This window comes from Moschus berezovskii, chromosome 22 (assembly GCF_049115385.1).
Source record: "Moschus berezovskii isolate FMDL1 chromosome 22, NW_MosBer_1.0, whole genome shotgun sequence".
NCBI lineage: Eukaryota > Metazoa > Chordata > Mammalia > Artiodactyla > Moschidae > Moschus > Moschus berezovskii.
The window spans coordinates 20,053,082-20,071,133 of record NC_142481.1 but is presented as its reverse complement, the minus strand read 5'-3'; the positions used below and the strand labels follow the sequence as shown (position 1 = coordinate 20,071,133).

At 42.2% G+C, this 18,052-nt stretch overlaps 1 protein-coding gene across 3 annotated transcripts in view; it reads left to right on the top strand.

Annotated features, from left to right (window-relative positions):
* Positions 1-18,052, top strand: part of TDRD12 (tudor domain containing 12) — a 77,890-nt gene that overhangs the window by 42,709 nt on the left and 17,129 nt on the right. For all 3 annotated transcript variants that reach the window (XM_055412339.2, XM_088830012.1, XM_055412338.2), the window contains 11 exons: positions 998-1,058; positions 1,427-1,534; positions 3,773-3,958; positions 6,996-7,152; positions 7,633-7,760; positions 9,595-9,786; positions 10,028-10,156; positions 10,986-11,103; positions 11,691-11,830; positions 11,954-12,171; positions 16,109-16,208. In XM_055412339.2, coding sequence (XP_055268314.2) covers positions 998-1,058; positions 1,427-1,534; positions 3,773-3,958; positions 6,996-7,152; positions 7,633-7,760; positions 9,595-9,786; positions 10,028-10,156; positions 10,986-11,103; positions 11,691-11,830; positions 11,954-12,171; positions 16,109-16,208 — 1,537 coding nt within the window. The remainder of the gene's footprint in view (positions 1-997; positions 1,059-1,426; positions 1,535-3,772; positions 3,959-6,995; positions 7,153-7,632; positions 7,761-9,594; positions 9,787-10,027; positions 10,157-10,985; positions 11,104-11,690; positions 11,831-11,953; positions 12,172-16,108; positions 16,209-18,052) is intronic.

Sequence of the window (18,052 nt, the reverse complement as noted above, 5' to 3'; positions counted from 1 at the left end):
TAAAGTGTGAAACTTGGGAAGTTGTTGGTTTTTTTTTTTTTTGTCCTGCCAGATTCACAAAGTACTCACTTGCAGGTTGTTAATAGTAGAGTAATCTCTTCATTTTATACTTGTTTAATCCACAATGTATTTTTGTACCAATTTTTATGATTTCTTACCCTACCAGCCTAAAAACACTCTCACATCCCAAGTAACCGTGGCTGCTCTGAAGCCATTGGAGTGACAAAGTGTCTAAGACAGTTCGGAAGTGGGTAGATTGTACGGTAGCCACTAACCGGGATGACTGGGGAAAGGGTAGTTGACCCGATGGCCATCTTGGTTTCCTGTGACTCCCTGGAAGCTGCTCTGTGGCCCCGTGACATCCCAGCAGGAGGACCTCACGGTATCCATGGCCAAGGACTCTGAACGCTGCCCCACGGAGCCCACGGGTCTTGGAATGGTTGTTGATGCACCAGAGTTGACATCTTCCTACCCAGGCATCCCTCCACCTAATACCTGGAAGTAGTGATGCTCCAACAGGTTATTTTCCTTGAACCAAAGACTTTGCATTGTCATGTAGCTCATTTTTTTTAGCCTCATGCCCTTTACTTAGAATCCTCTGATGAAATGACATCAGTTATTCTATCAGTCTGTTGTGGGTTCCAGAGAACCTTGAAGTGATTGAAGATTAAACCGCAGAAAAGGATGGAGGCAGTGGGTTTCTTAGAAGAAACACAAGTTAGTGATCATGCAGTCTTTCTCCTTGTCCAGAGCAAGTGGTCCTGGGACCGGCACTGCTGTGCAGAGCAGGGCCCGGCGTGGGAAGGAGAAGGGCAACATGAGACTGGCAGACCCGCCAAAGCCCTTGTGTAGCAATGGACAGGGTAAAACAGAACAAGTGGTAATGTCATGGCCACGCCTATAGTTCATTTTACTTCTGTCAAGGAAAATTTAGAATAATAGCTGAGCTAAAGAGCACTTCTTTTTCCTTCAAATGATCCTTTTGATTATTTTATAGATTACTGCAGTTTTTAAATCCTGATCCTTTGAGAGCTGATGGAATCTCTGATCTACAGCAGGTATTGCAACTCCCCCCACCCCACCCCCGCCCCGCCAAAAGAAAGAAAGCTGTTCACTCTTTAAATCCCACCCCTCCTTTCCTCTAAATTTGAGATATAAAGAGAAATTCCTTGCATGGAGAACTTTACCTGAAGACATCCTTTTAGGAATTATCTAATAAATTACTGCTTTAGAGACATGGCTCTTTCTCTGTTCGGGTAATAGATGATCCTCCTTTCATTGTGGTTATTCTGATGGGTTTTGATAAGCGTGTAAACCTAGGGTTTTACCCTGAAACCAAGCTCTCATGTCCTCTTAATCTCCGTGAAGTTCTTGGTGTTCTGTGCTAACACCATTGGGCAGAGCCGTCTAACACCTGTGTTCTTAGTTGCAGAAGCTGAAATCGGGGTCCTGGCAGCCCATGGCAGTTTTGCGAAACAGGGTTGAGCCCTGCTTGTCCATCGAGACAGCACCACTCTCAACAGACCTGAAAAAGGTGATGGGATTCATAAAGGAATACTGAGCTGTTATAATGTAGAGAGATTTTTAATAAACAGTTCTGAGGTTACATTTCCAAAATTTCTTTGCTTTTGAAATTCCCTTTTAAGATTTTGTTATTAATTTCTCATTTATTCTTAAAGTCCAGGTTAACATCTTATAAGTGAATAATTCTTTTTGTGGAGAAACCTAAGTGCTTTTGTGAAATAAGTTCTCAAATATGCCTCTGAAAGGGAGCTCAGAAGGAACACAAGCAGTTGGGCAGTTAGGATGTTCTTCACATTCTCTTCAGAATTGTGTTCTAGAACTGTGGTTTCACTTAGATCATCAGTTTAGATCATGTGTATCTGCTTCCCTCTTGATATTAAAAAAAAGTAAAAAAAAAAGAAAACCCCAGAAGGATGAATAGAATGAGAGTGAAGTCTTTATTGGACAGGAAATTTCTTATAGGCTTTTGGAAGATGGAAAAGCAGCAGCAGAGGGGGGCTGACCACTGTGGAAGGGGTGACATGGGGAGGGCACTGATCTGCCCCCCTTGTTTCCTGAGCATCCACAGCCAGGTTCTCAGGAAGGAGATTGGAGGCTCTGTTTGGAAAAACTGAATGACCCTGGAGAATAACCTTCAGGCAACGCTGTTCAGTCCTCCCAGTAAAAATGTCTGCTTACTGCCTGTCTACCTTCAGTGATGGGACTCTGATGTGGTGCTGAGCTCCAGCCTGCCTACAGGGGTAGCCCAGCATTTAGTGTCCTTGATGTGAGCAGTCTCCAGGGATCCTTGGACATTTTGAAGAAAGCCTTCACCTGGGGCAAAAAGAAAACAAACTCTGAAAGAAACAAGTGATGTAGGGAGTGAAAGAAAACGTGAGAAAATAGATATCCTCAGAGATAAGATATTGCTTGACTAACAATAATAAGGTGCTATAAAAAAGAGAAACAGATAAAAAGGGGTTTTAGGAGAAGGCAATGGCAAGCCATTCTAGTACTATTGCCTAGAAAATCCCATGGATGGAGGAGCCTGGTAGGCTGCAGTCCGTGGGGTCGCTAAGGGTCGGACACGACTGAGCGACTTCACTTTCACTTTTCACTTTCACACATTGGAGAAGGAAATGGCAACCCACTCCAGTGTTCTTGCCTGGAGAATCCCAGGGATGGGGAAGCCTGGTGGGCTTCCGTCTATGGGGTCACACAGAGTCGGACACGACTGAAGTGACTTAGCATCTGAATAGGATTTCTAGAAAGAATGGTGAAAGAGGGCAGAAAATCCTGATAATAGCACATGGACACTCCCTAGACTTAATGGAAATGACCTTCTAAATTAAGAGAGTTTGCTGACCACAGACCCAGCACAACTGAAGAGCCAGAGCATAGACACATTGCTACGAAGCATCTGAATTGAAAGGGATTCAGAGGTGCTGAAAGCTTCCAGGGAAAAGAAACCCATCCCTGGAAGGGTCAGAAGTCGGAATGGCTTCAGACTTGTCCAAGGGAGCACTGACTCCGAAATATTGGTGAAAAGTGGCTTCCAACGTGGAAGTCTCTAGCCAGACCACTAGTGAAGAGTGAGGATGAAATGAAGGCATTTTCACGTGTGCAAAGTCTGAAATGTCCTTCTGTACCCTTTTGTCGAGAAGCTGCCAAAATTTGTTCTCCAGCAAACCAAGAAATTCACCTGAAAAAGTTAGAGAAGAGGGGACATTGCCGGAAGATCCCAGTCCTGGGTACAGCTGGGGCTCAGGGCTGGGGGATGAGGTCTTCAGAGAACTGACGGGTTGGCTGGTGAGTTCAGCCTTGTGGAGGAACACATCCGTGCAGCTGGAGAGCTCTGTGGAACATTTTGGGCGGGGGGCGGTTCAGTGACAGTTGTATACAAAAATAAGCAAACAAAAGGCATGTTTGTCTTGGGGGATTAAAAAACAAAAACTTCGCAAGTGGAGCTGATGCACCAGCAGTCTATCAGAAGGAGGAAGAGAAACCACATCCTTGCTCTGGTAAGCATTAAACACCTGGTCCTTCAACACACGGCCTATTGGATCCTCTCAGTTTGAAGCCCAGAAAAGCAAAGAGTCTCTTTGAGTAGGAGTTCACTGCTGGAAAATGTCTAGGGGGACTTACTCAGTTAGCTGTTGTAAAATACCAGATTGAGCAGTGAGTATTGATGGGGCGAGGTAAGCAGTGAGAAGGGTCTGTTAGCTTTCTGTACTTCATCGTTGTCTTGGTTGTCATTGGTGTTTTGTAGGCTCTTCAGAGAAATAAGTTTCCAGGCCCCAACCACACCGAATCTTACTCCTGGCCTCCCATAGCACGTGGCTGCAACGTGGTGGTCATTTCTCACTGTGGAAATGACCCTTTGTTATACCTTCCACCAGTGCTTACGATTCTGCAAACGGGGGGCTGCTACAAGTCATTGCCAAGTAGAAATGGAGTAAGTTGAAGACAGTTTTGTTTTTCAGCAAAATGGATTAAAAGTTTAATTCAAACTTGACGCCTGACTTTGGGTTAAATTTCAGTTCAGTTCAGTTCAGTCGCTCAGTCGTATCCGACTCTCTGCGACCCCATGAATCACAGCATGCCAGGCCTCCCTGTCCATCACCAACTCCCAGAGTTCACTCAAACTCATGTCCACAGAGTTGGTGATGCCATCCAGCCATCTCATTCTCAGTCGTCCCCTTCTCCTCCCGCCCCCAATCCTTCGCAGCATCAGAGTCTTTTCCAGTGAGTCAACTCTTCGCATGAGGTGGCCAAAGTATTGCAGTTTCAGCTTCAGCATCAGTCCTTCCAATGAACACCCAGGATTGATCTCCTTTAGAATGGACTGGTTGGATCTCCTTGCAGTCCAAGGGACTCTCAAGAGTCTTCTCCAACACCACAGTTCAAAAGCGTCAATTCTTCGGAGATCAGCTTTCTTCACAGTCCAACTCTCACATCCATACATGACTACTGGAAAAACCATAGCCTTGACTAGACGGACCTTTGTTGGCAAAGTAACGTCTCTGCTTTTTAATATGCTATCTAGGTTGGTCATAACTTTCCTTCCAAGGAGTAAGCGTCTTTTAATTTCCTGGCTGCAATCAGCATCTGCAGTGATTTTGGAGCCCAAAAAAATAAAGTGTGACACTGTTTCCACTGTTTTCCCATCTATTTCCCATGAAGTGATGGGACCAGATGCCATGATCTTTGTTTTCTGAATGTTGAGCTTCAAGCCAACCTTTTCACTCTCCTCTTTTCACTTTCATCAAGAGGCCTTTGAGTTCCTCTTCACTTTCTGCCATAAGGGTGGTGTCATCTGGGTATCTGAGGTTATTGATATTTCTCCCGGCAATCTTGATTCCAGCTTGTGTTTCATCCAGCCCAGCGTTCCTCATGATGTACTCTGCATGTAAGTTAAATCAGCAGGGTGACAATACACAGCCTTGACGCACTCCTTTTCCTATCTGGAGCCAGCCTGCTGTTCCGTGTCCGGCTCTGGCTGTTGCTTCCTGGGTTAAGTTTGGGTTAATTTAGAACTGAGGACAGAGACTGTCTTGCGAGAAGCTTTCTCAACACAGACTCCGATTCTTGCCGAGAACCCCTAGTTGTTGGCAGTTGTCTGAGTCAGGAGAATCCTGGCTTTTCGTGATGAATATACAGTTTATGGAATTCTTTCACTGACTGAATCTAACCATCACAGCAGCCCCTTGAGATGGTCAGGCTGTGTGGTGGTTTCACTATTTTATAGATGAGAAAATTAAGCTCATGAAAAGTCCTTACCTGCTGACAAGTGTGACAAGATGTGGGATTTGGATTTAGATTATCTTTTGAAAATTTCAATTTATTTGGCTGCAGGGGGTCTTAGTTGTGGCACGTGGGATCTTTCGTTGTGACTCCCTGGTTGCAGCGTGTGGGCTCTCTGATTGTGGTGTGTGGGCTTCAGAGCACAAGGGCTGAGTAGTTCAGTGTGCGGGTTTAGTTATTCCACAGCATGTGGGATCCTAATTCCCTGGCCAGGGATCAAACCCACATCCCCTGCATTGAAAGGCAGATTCTTAACCACTGGACCACTAGGGAAGTCCCCTGAGTTTAGATTTTTCTGTCATTTTGTCCCTATTCACTGTTTTGTAATCCTATTTTATTTTTCCCAAGCGTAAGAATCAGAAAATAGCTGAGAAGCCAGATGGAAAGGGGAGAAGGTGGATGTGAGGGTCCGGTGGTGGTAGCGGAGTACCATCCGCTTTCTTGGGGTCTGGCTGTCAGGGAACTGATGAGTGTGATCTGTCTGAGTTCTTCTCCCCAGAGATACACTACGGGTGGTTCCATCACTCATTATAAGGTGAAAAATAGCAGTACAGATTTCATCTTAGAAAAGATAATAGTTTATCTAATTAATGCCTTGTGGTTTAATGAGTTTTCTTTGGAAATCTGCATTGTCTGTGTTATGATGTATTGACTTAATAGTATTAAGTGGATGCATTTATATCACTCAGGTAGCAGCTGACCCCATTGATGAGCTGACCCCATTGATGAGAGGCAGCTTGTGTTGAGATTGGCCCCTGGCTGGGCCAGGAAGGAATGTCCAGATCTGCCGCTTGTGGCCGTGCTGTTTTGTCCATGTCTTCAGGGTCAGCCTGCATTTAGGCGTGAGCCCCGGAAGGTGGTGCTTGCCTCAATCTGCATAAAAGAAAGAGGAGACTTGTTCTTGTCTTCAGTTAATTGAGGCCGTGTGTTCAGGAAGGTGTCGGCAGACAGTGCCCCTGCGAGGGAGATCCCTGAAGGGTAGAGGAGGGCAGGATTCAGGTGGTGCCGCAGGAATCTTGCTCTCCTAAGGAAGAGATGTAAACCTTTTTCACAGCCCTTTTCAGGAGGCCGTTAGTTCACCCTTGTGCTTAGGAACAGGCAGTCTGGAGCCAGACTGCCTGGCTTTAAATCCTGTTGATACTGTATGTTTAGCTGCGCAGCCTTGGTCAACTGCTTCCACCTCTCTGTGCCCTACGCTGCTCCTCTGTGAAATGAGATAGGACCTCACCCCTCTGTAAGGGACCTTTACAGATGAAATGATTTTTACTTGTACATAAGTGGCTCAGAGGTTAAAGCGTCTGCCTGCAATGCAGGAGATCTGGGTCCGATCCCTGGGTTGGGAAGATCCCCTGGAGAAGGAAATGGCAATCCACTCCAGTATTCTTGCCTGGAGAATCTCATGGACGGAGGAGCCTGGTGGGCTACAGTCCATGGGGTCACAAAGAGTCGGACATGACTGAGTGACTTCACTCACTCACTCAAGTGATTTTTAGTTTAGACCCTATCAGAAGCTGAGTCACCGTGTCTGAATCCATTCTAATGAGATTATGTTTGGGCTTTTCTGACCGACATGACAGTGATGATGGCAGAAACTTCGTAGTGCTTCCTGCATACAGGGAGGTGTTCTGCATGCTTTTACATATGCTTTCTGTGATTTTTAACCTTTGTCCATTTGTCTGTCTTTGCAGCCTCTGGCGGTCATCGTGTGCCCTGGGTGGAAAAAGGCCCAGTTTATTTTTGAATCATTGGGAGACTATAGCACACCCTCCAGACCGCTTCATCCTGTGCTGTTAACGCTCGGACTCCACAAGGATGAGGCCCAAACTGTGAAGCTGCCCAGGGGGTGTAAGCAGCCTTTCCAGGCTATTTGGTTTTCCCTCGAGAACACAGTGCAGCCCGGCTCAGGCAGACCTGGGAGACGCCCGGAGCCACATGGGGCTGGTGTGCTAGCCAGCCTCACTTATCAGTTATGTATCTGTGTAGGTAGTCAGGGTTTACTCTTGGCTTAAATCTGTTTTCCTGAGAAAGCTCTGTCTTGTCATTCAATTATCAACTATGTAGGAAACACCTAATGTTTATTTAGTGTTGACGAAAACCCCACCCTTCCTTTCAGGACCTCAAAACCTGGTGGAAACCTAGGTATTTAATCAGAAAATACAGGGGCTGGCCCAGGCAGGCCTCTTGTGTACCCACCTGAGTAAGAAAAGCAGGTTTTTATTTTATTAAAAGGCATTTCTAGAAAGTGTGTGAAATCTTAGCAAAGGAAATGTTAGAAACACTTGTGGAAAATCTGAAGTGTTAACTCTGTTTTCTTTTAAAATGTAGGCAATGTGATTGTTACAACACCACATAGTCTCCTGAGACTTCTCCAGTATCAAAGCTTATTATTTCTTAGACTCTGTCACCTAGTTTTGGATGAGGTGGAAGTATTACTCTCTGAAGCTAATGAGCAAGTAAGTGTGTCACGTTCATTCAGGTGTCATCACTACTTAGAAATATTTATATATATATATATATAGAGAGAGAGAGAGAGAAAATTGAAAGTCTTTTAGAAATCAGGAAATGTGTTTAGCTGGGAGAAAGCTGGTTAATCTAAAAAAAATTTCCCTTTAACTGCTATAATTAGATGAGAGAACATTTATCTGAATTTTCTACCCAATGTTAAAGTGCTTTAAAGAGCAAAAATTCTTTCCTAGGGAGATTTTTCTAAAATACTTAATACTTTTCTGGTTATAAGATCAATAATTTTGTTTTAGAAAATTTGGGAAATAGAGATGAACGCTTGAAAAACCCCCACATGTGTAATCTTAACACTCAGAGGTAATCAGTTGTTCCTAATTTAGAGTATTTCTTTACTCTTTGTAATTCTGGTGTCTCTTGATACATATAATTAATGTTCAGTTCAGTTCAGTCGCTCAGTCGTGTCCGACTCTCCGTGACCCCATGAGTCACAGCACGCCAGGCCTCCCTGTCCATCACCAACTCCCGGAGTTCACTCAAACTCATGTCCACAGAGTCGGTGATGCCATCCAACCATCTCATTCTCTGTCTTCCCCTTCTCCTCCTGCCCCCAGCCATCAGGACCCTATTTTGTGTATTAGTTTGTAACCTGCATTCCAGTGCACAGCATTGTGAGTATTGCTACTCTGTATTCCCTAGCATGATTGTTATTGGCTACTTAATATTGAATCCTATGGACACAACATAATTTGTTTTATAATCGCCCTATATTTGGATATTTAGGATCATTTATGTGTGTGTGTGTGGCTGAAGAAACACATCTTTTTTGCACACATTTTTCTTAGAATAAATTCCTAGAAAGGGAATTAATGGATCAGAGGCTGTGAATTCTTAGAAGGCATTTGTCGGAAGCAGTGTCACGTGACAGCCTGGAGCATTCCTGTGGGGGCAGTGATGGCCCCAGCGTCAAGTCCAGGCTTTGTTACTGACTGACTGTGTGGGTCTGGGCAGGGTTCCCAAACTCCTCTAAAGTCTCAGTTCTTACTTGCACAGTTAACATCTGGACCGCTGCCTTGTACACTGGCCCTTCTGAAAGTGTAGATGAATTTGCACTCCTTCAGGCAGTGTACCAGAGGCCACACACGCTGGACCCTAGCAGTAGAGGCCCTCGTCCAGCTTCCTTTCCCAGGCTGATGGTTACACATGGAGTCTGGTTTACTTAATCTCTGTGCCCTTGACAGTTTGCTAAATCGAGCATTGATTCGTACTGGCCATTTGTACCAGTCTTCTTTGAGCTGCTGTTTCATTTCCTTTGATTGTTTTCTTTCAGTAGGATTATCTGTTTCTACCTAGTTTGTACAGTAGAAGTTTTTGTATAAGGTGGTTAATCCTTTATTACCTTTGTTAACCCCTGATTCTGGGAAAGACTGAGGGCAAGAGGAGAAGGGGGTGACAGAGGATGAGATGGTTGGTTGGTATCACCTACTCAATGGACATTAGTTTGAGTAGACTCTGGGAGATAGTGAAGGACAAGGAAGCCTGGCGTGCTGCAGTCTGTGGGATCGCAAAGAATTGGACACAACTTAGTGACGACAACAACAAATTAATGCTTTGTTACCTGTGTTACCCATATATACCTAGATGATGTTTGTTTTAATTTTGTCTATATTTAACGTTTTTCCTTTTTAGTTTTCTTTTGCTTGAATGTTTAAAGATTTTCCCCATTCTGAGAACAGAAAATATACACTCTTTACCTTTTGTGTTCTGTCAAATTAATTCTTAATTTCTTTTGAAATAAAAATGAAATTAATTATACTAATTTTTTAGATGTTTGCTATATTAGATAACTTTAAAAAAAACATTGAAGTCGAAGAAAGGGAATCTGCCCCACATCAGATTGTTGCAGTTGGAGTTCACTGGAACAGACATATAGAGCATTTAATCAAAGAGTTCATGAATGACCCCTACATTGTGATCAGTGCCATGGAAGAGGCTGCCCTCTATGGCTGCGTCCAACAGGTAGTGAGTTGTGGGTGTGCATGGTGGGGGCTGGTGAGCACAGGCCAGTAACCTTTATTCATGGCTTAATATTTAAAGATTACTGCATTGATTTCATATACAAATCTGGAATTATGTATTTGAATTTCTGTTGCTTTTTATACCTTCTTCTCTATTAAAATTATGACTTTCCCATAAAAAGGAAAACTGGAGCACCTTGAACATTTTAAAAAGTCCCACTGTTTTTGTGTTTCTTTACCAGGTAGTACATCTTTGCTTGGAATGTGAAAAAACTTCTACTTTACTCCAGACTCTTGATTTCATCCCAAGTCAGTCACAGAAGACCTTGATCTTCACCTGTTCTGTAGCTGAAACAGAAATAGTGTGTAAGGTGAGCCCTTCCACACATAAAATGTTCTTTTTGCTTATTTATACTGTGGTTGAATCTTGAGTCGTCAGAGAATTATTGGAATAGTTAAATATTTGACAGGAAAATAAAATTTTATAAATTCAACATCAGAACAGGCTCTGCCGTAAAGCAAAACTGGTGGCAGTAAGGAAGGACAGCAGGAGGCCTGACATTGAGAGCATCAGAGCCAAGGGGAACCTCGCTGAGTATGAAAAGGATCCGGTTCATGACGAAGTGACAGCCTCTTCTGTTTCCTCTGTTTAAGAAAATGGAGATGATAACACTAAAATATGTCATCATTTTAGCCAGAAAAGCCAAGTAAATTGGCCAAAGATTTAATCTAATTGTATATAAATACTAAAATGTAGAAATGAGGCCACATACAAAAGACTCAGTAGTGCATCCACATTTCAACAAAAATGAACTAGGTGGTGTGGTGAAAAAACCCCTCTTGACAATAGTACCATAAATTTCATGTGTTCATATACATACATCTAAAGAGGTAAGTATACATACACGTAAGTACACACACACACACACGTATGCACACATTATTTTAAAAAGAAGAAAAATAGTTTTAGCAAAATAATACTTGTTTCACTGGAGCAAGTTTTTAGATATAAATGATAGAATTTTGAAAGTATATTTATTTAAATTTACAACCATCTCAGAATAAGTGGATCAGTGAGGTAATCCCTTCACAGATAATTTTAAATGGTTTATATTAATGTAATTGGTAATTATTGATGGAAAGTTATCTCTTAAGTTTATATTCCTGAGTGTGAACTGGCCCCTTTGGTTTCATCTTCAGGTGGTAGAAAGCAATTCCATATTTTGCTTGAAAATGCATAAAGAAATGATTTTTAATTTAAAAAGTGTTTTAGAACAGTGGAAGAAGAAGTTAAGTTCTGGTTCTCACATTGTATTAGGTAAGTAATTTAATTTCTACTTCTATTTAGAGAAGGCTGAACCAATAGGAATTATTCTTTGATTCATTTATCTCTTCTCCAGATTTCTCATTCTCAGATTTATTGAGAATGTATTAGTAATGTTAATTTCAAAGTGAAAATTAGCTTCAATTAATTGATATTGAGGTGAAATTCAGGTATCTCCAGGGCAGTGGTCAGCAACCCTTGGTCTAGAGGTGCTCCCTGGAGTCGAGTTTAAGGATCACTGTCATATATATGTATGCCTGTGATGAAACTTGTCATAAATGATTGCTAAATTTGGTATTGGAAATACAAAAGTCAATTTGTATTAAATAAGTGGAAACATTACATGGGCAACTTAGATTCGTAATAGAGGCATTTTTCAAGTTAAAAAGGAGACTATTTTTCTCTGAAATTTAATTACTGAGCTCTGAAATTTTGGGAAAAGAAATGGGAAAGAAGTTTCCTTGTATCTCAACAGTAAAATGAAATAAATGTTTTGAAGTATGGTTCCTGGGATTTTTCTCTGTGAAGTGCATGTGGTAAAATTGCAGCCTCTCTTGAAATTGTCACTTCTTTTTCTCCAGCCCTAACGGATGATTGTGTCCCGCTCTTGGCCATCACCGATGCCACGTGTGTTATTCACTTCAGCTTTCCTTCCTCACCAAAAATTCTTGGTGGCCGCCTATATTGCATGTCCGATCATTTTCAGAGTTTAACTGAACAGGTTTGACTAATATGCATTATGTAATATTTCACTGGCATTTTCCATGTAATGACAAACTTAGAGTCTGTAAAGTTTTATCATTTAGACTGGTATTGATGATTCACTTTCGCCCCCAATTTTAAGGGTTCTGCAGAACAGGGAGGTAAAAAGACCAAATCTGTCTTGCTGCTATCGGAGAAAAATGCCTGCCACGCAGTTGGTGTCCTGCGCTACTTGGAGCGAGCAGATGCCAAGATCCCTTCAGAGCTGTATGAGTTTACTGCGGGGGTTCTGGAAGCCAAAGAAGATAGAAAAGCCAGAAGGCCTCTTTGTCCATATCTTAAGGCTTTTGGTTTTTGCAAGTAAGCCAGTCATCTTTTTTTTTTAAATACAATGTGCAGTAAACTGCACAGATGGTAAATTTATAGCTTGAGGGTGGTTATATAGGTAATGCAACCCATGTGAACCACACCCAGCTCTGAGGGACCCTCTTAGAGGTCCTCTCCATCTCCTCCCCAGTTTGCTCCTCCTCCAGAAGTAACCACCCTCATTTTATCTACCAACACTGACTAATTTTGCTAAGTTTTGAATTTTATATAAATGGAATTGTGGTATGTTCAACCAACTATCTGGGGCATTCATCCATGTATTGGTATTTTATTTATTTATTTTGTGGCTCAGAATTCCATTGTGTGATTATATCTACATTCATTCATTCTCTGGATGGGCCTGCGAGTTGTTTTATGTATAAAGCTGTTGTGAACACTCTTGGACATGTCTTTTTGTGGAAATGTGCACCTATTTCTCTTGGGTGTATACTTCGGAATGGGATTGCTGGGTCATGAGGCAGGCATGTTTAACTTTGCCAAAGTGGTTCATCGCTTTGTGATCCCATCAGTTGTTATCGGAGAGTTTGAATCGCTCTGTATCTTTACCAACTCTTAGTATTCGTGGGGGCATGGAGTGATCACTGTGATTTTCGTATGTCTTGCTCTACGAATTCATGATGTTGAATATCTTTCCACATGATTGTGGGACATCTGACCGTCCTTTTTTTGTGAAGTGCCTGTTTGGGTCTTTCTCCCATTTTTAAAATGGGAGAGAGGTGTTTATGGATTTACAGGAGTGGTTTGTTTATCCTAGATATGATTGCTTTGTCAGAGATATGCAGATATGCATTGAGCATCTTCTCCCAGTCTGTGGCTTGGCTTTTCACTCTCTTTTAATTCATTAACACCTTTTGGCTGCACTGGGTCTTCGTTGCTGTGCTCGGGCTTTCTCTAGTTGGAGTGAGCAGGGGACTGTTCTCTAGTTGTGCGCGGGCTTCTCGTGGTGGTGGATTCTCTTGTTGCACAGTACAGGTTCTAAGGCACTCGGGCTTCAGTAGTTGTGGCTGCGGGTTCTAGAGTGCAGGCTAAGTACTTGTGACGCATGGCCTGGCCTTAGTTGCCCCGTGGCATGTGGAATCTTCCCAGACCAGGGATTGAACCTGTGTACTCTGTATTGTCAAGTGGATTCCTAACCACTGAACCACCAGGGAAGTCCTCACTCTTTCAAGAGTCTCAGTGAACAGATATTTTTAATTTTTATGAAGCATTTTAGAGTTGCTATTTTTTGTATGTTCTTATGCCTACCTCTAGGTTATGACATCGGAGAAGGCAATGGCACCCCACTCCAGTACTCTTGCATGGAAAATCCCATGGACAGAGGAGCCTGGTAGGCTGCAGTCCATGGGGTCGCTAAGAGTCAGACGCGACTGAGCGACTTCACTTTCATTTTTCACTTCCATGCATTGGAGAAGAAAATGGCAACCCACTCCAGTGTTCTTGCCTGGAGAATCCCAGGGACGGGGGAGCCTGGTGGGCGGCCGTCTGTGGGGTCGCACAGAGTCGGAAACGACTGAAGCGACTTAGCAGCAGCAGGTTATGACAGTCTTCTCTATTTTCTTCCAGAAGCTTCATAGACTTAGCTTTCACACTTAGGTTTGTAGTCTATATTGAATAAATTTTTGTGTATAGTGTTTGACATGGACGAGGTTTACTTTTTTCTGTATGGATAGTCCCTTGCTCCAGCTTCCTTTATTTAAACATCATGACGTTCTCACTGAGTTGGTGCCTTTGACATAAACAGACAGTGGTGCGTATGATCCGTTTGTGGATGCTCTCCGTTAGGTTGGTCTACTTGTCTGCTCTTACCCCAGTACTGCACTTGCTTAAGGTAGCTTGCACTATAGTGGGTCTTGGAAAATGGTATGTAAGTCCTCCGACTTTGCTCTTCTTAATGGTTATTTTGGCATTTTAATTCTAATGCATCTCCAAATTCATTTTAGTATAGGCTTGTCAGTTTCCTCAGAAACATTGCTGGAGTTTTGACAAACGCATTGATTCTGTGGATCAGTTTGGAGAGCACAGGTATATCTTAACACTCAGGAGGTCTCTTAGGGATCCAGACAGCTGATCAGTGGATCTCTGGGACTAGGTAGTAGATGTCTGATGGATGGAATTGGAATTTAAAAATAACTTGAAATTAACTTTTTTTTTTTTCGATTGTGGTACAGGCAGTGGCAACCCACTCCAGTGCTCTTGCCTGGAAGATTCCATGGACGGAGGAGCCTGCTGGGCTGCAACCCATGGGGTCGTGAAGAGTCAAACACAACTGAGCGACTTCACTTTCACTTTTTACTTGCATGCATTGGAGAAGGAAATGGCAACCCACTCCAGTGTTCTTGCCTGGAGAATCCCAGGGACAGCGGAGCCTGGTGGGCTGCCGTCTATAGGGTCGCACAGAGTTGGACACGACTGAAGCAACTTAGCAGCATACATGTTTTAGCAACAATTTCCATAATGCTTTTAAATAAAATAATGACTTTTAAAACTGAAGCTTTAACTATTTCTCAGTTTGGGTTAAGTGGCTCCTGCTTTAGAGGTTCATTGGCCTCTGTTGTAGGTTATAGTGATGTGTTTCTGATTCAGAATCCTTATTTTGGAAGTATATTTTGTTTCTTTACATGTTACATTTAAGGCTGTCTGGAGAAGTTCAGTTCAGTCGCTCAGTCGTGTCCGACTCTTTGCAACCCCATGAATCACAGCACGCCAGGCCTCCTTGTCCATCACCAACTCCCGGAGTTCACTCAAACTCATGTCCATGGAGTCGGTGATGCCATCCAGCCGTCTCATTCTCTGTCTTCCCCGTCTCCTCCTGCCCCCAATCCCTCCCAACATCAGAGTCTTTTCCACTGAGTCAACTCTTCGCATGAGGTGGCCAAAGTATTGGAGTTTCAGCTTTAGCATCAGTCCTTCCAATGAACACCCAGGACTGATCGCCTTTAGAATGGACTGGTTGGATCTCCTTGCAGTCCAAGGGACTCTTAAGAGTCTTCTCCAACACCACAGTTCAAAAGCATCAATTCTTCGGCGCTCAGCTTTCTTCACAGTCCAATTCTCACATCCATACATGACCACTGGAAAAACCATAGCCTTGACTAGATGGACCTTTGTTGGCAAAGTAATGTCTCTGCTTTTTAATATACTATCTAGGTTGGTCATAACTTTCCTTCCAAAGAGTGTCTTTTTAATTTCATGGCTGCAATCAGCATCTACAGTGATTTTGGAGTCCCCCAAAATAAAGTCTGACACTGTTTCCACTGTTTTTCCATCTATTTCCCAGGAAGTGATGGGACCAGATGCCATGATCTTAGTTTTCTGAATGTTGAGCTTCAAGCCAACTTTTTCACTCTCCTCTTTCACTTTCATCAAGAGGCTCTTTAGTTCTTCCTCATTTTCTACTATAAGGCTGGTGTCATCTGAATATCTGAGGTTATTGATATTTCTCCCGGCAATCTTGATTCCAGCTTGTGCTTCTTCCAGCCCAGTGTTCCTCATGATGTACTCTGCATATAAGTTAAATAAGCAGGGTGACAATACACAGTCTTGACGTACTCCTTTTCCTATTTGGAACCAGTCTGTTGTTCCATGTCCAGTTCTAACTGTTGCTTCCTGACCTGCATACAGGTTTCTCAAGAGGCAGGTCAGGTGGTCTGGTATTCCTATCTCTTTCAGAATTTTCCACAGTTTACTGTGATCCACACAGTCAAAGTTGTTTTTCTTAAGTTTGCTCAGTGCCAGTTAATTTTAGGATCCCTTTTCACTTATTTACGTACTGTTAGTGTCATCTAAATGATTTAATATGGTTACAGCATCTCTGATTTCAATTATAGATTAATTTTCTTGAAGAATACTTTAAAATTCATGTTGAAATTTTTTTTTTTCTGGGCTTAAAATCCTGTTCTTTTTTTTTCAGAGACAGAAGGATCTGTCCTGACCGGCACCGTGTTAATCCAGAAGTAGACATACCAAGGAAGTTATCCAACCAAACTCTACCGGTGCTTGGATACATAAAAGTAAGTTCTGTTAACAATCCTTTGTCCAATGATTAATGGTTAGTTTTAATAAACAAGTTTCATTTTTGAGTGGTAGAATTTAATAGAATGTAATTATGACAATATTAACGTACCTCCATTAATCTGACATTAGGCATGGGTTCTTATATGGTGCCTTATTTCAAGGTACCAGTTTGTTCAGAAAATGAAGATTAAATTGGGAAGATAGATAAACCACTTAAACAATTTAAGGAATTTTTAGTTTTTTATATATATATATACTTTAAATTATATACATATGAAATATATAAATTTTATTTTTAAATATTTTATATTTTATATAAATATAAATAACTATTTTATATTTAAGCATTTTAAATAAATATTTTATATTTAAAGTTTTTCAATATAATTTTATTTCTTTGTTTACTGACTGCACTGGGTCTTCGTTGCTGCACATGGGCTTTCTCTAGTTGCAGTGAGCGGCGTCTACTCTTCACTGCAGTGCATGGACTTCTCATTGTGGTGGCTTCTCTTGTTGCAGAGCACGGGCTCAGTAGTTGTAGAGAACAGGCTTAGTTGCGCCACAGCATGTGGGACATTACCAGACCAGGGATCAAACTTGTGTCTCCTGCGTTGCCTGGCAGATCCTTACCACTGGACGACCAGGGAAGTCCTTGGTTATATTTTGAGAAAGAAAGTCATTTACCTCTGGGGACTATTAAAAATAATGTGATGATTACACAGCCCTTTTCAGAACATCTGTGACTGTTCCTTTGGGGATATTCTGAGATGCAAGTAGAATTACTGAGTTGAGTTGTCGCTTTCCTGTGACTCTGTTTTATTGCTTTGCTTCTTTTTGAGTTTGAGCACTCTCTTCTCACCTTCCCTTTCCCCTGAGGTGTATCTGTTAGGTTCGTTCATACTTGTGCTCCCTTCTTGTGTGGCTGTGCTGTATTTGTTTCCTGGGGCTGTTGTACACAAGTTAATTGTCCCCATCCTGGAAGCCAGAGTCTAAGATCGCGGTGCCAGCAGGGGCTGTGCTCCCTCTGAAGGCTCGGGAGGACCGTCCTCTCCCTGCCTCTCACAGCTTCTGTTGACTCCAAGTGCTCCTCGGCTCGGCTCAGCTCGTACTGCCTCCCTCCACCTCTGCCTTCACCACCCCATCGCTTTCACCTCTCTCTCTGTGCCCCTTACAAAGCACACTTGTCGGTAGATGAAGGGCCCAGCGAGATAATCCACAGTAATCTCCTCACCTAGAGATGCTTAATTACATCTGCAAAGACCTTTTTTCCCAATGAGGTCACAGTCACAAATCCTTGGAGCTAGCACAGACAGTTTTCTCTGGAGCAGATTGGGCAGGTGGGGTGAATCTCCATTCAACCCCAGTACAGTTTTTATTGCTGAAATGATTTTTTTCTTTAATTTCTAATTATTTCCCAAGTTCTGTCACTTCATTTCTGCAGTTTAAAATTCTGATTTATGTTGTTGTTTTATATCATATATCACTTTTCTTAATTAATTTCTTAATTAGCAAGTTGAAAGGCAGCTTGTTTTGAAAGCGGAGGTTACAGTTTTCATCTGTTGTGTGGATATACATTCCTAGTGGCTTTGATTGTGTCTAGCAACTTATTCTGCTGCTTATTCTCTTTTTTATTTTATAACTTAATATGGAATTAGACCTTGATACTTTGCTGTTGTTCATTTTTTGGTAAAATTCCTTTCCTCTGAATTTAAGGAGGTGATGTGGGTCAGGATTCTATAATTTCACAGAGTTTTCATTTCTGTTGTTTCCGTGTCTTGTTAAAAAAAAAAAAAATGAGAACACAGTTTCTGAGATTTTTTAAATGCCCTGGCTCTGTGTC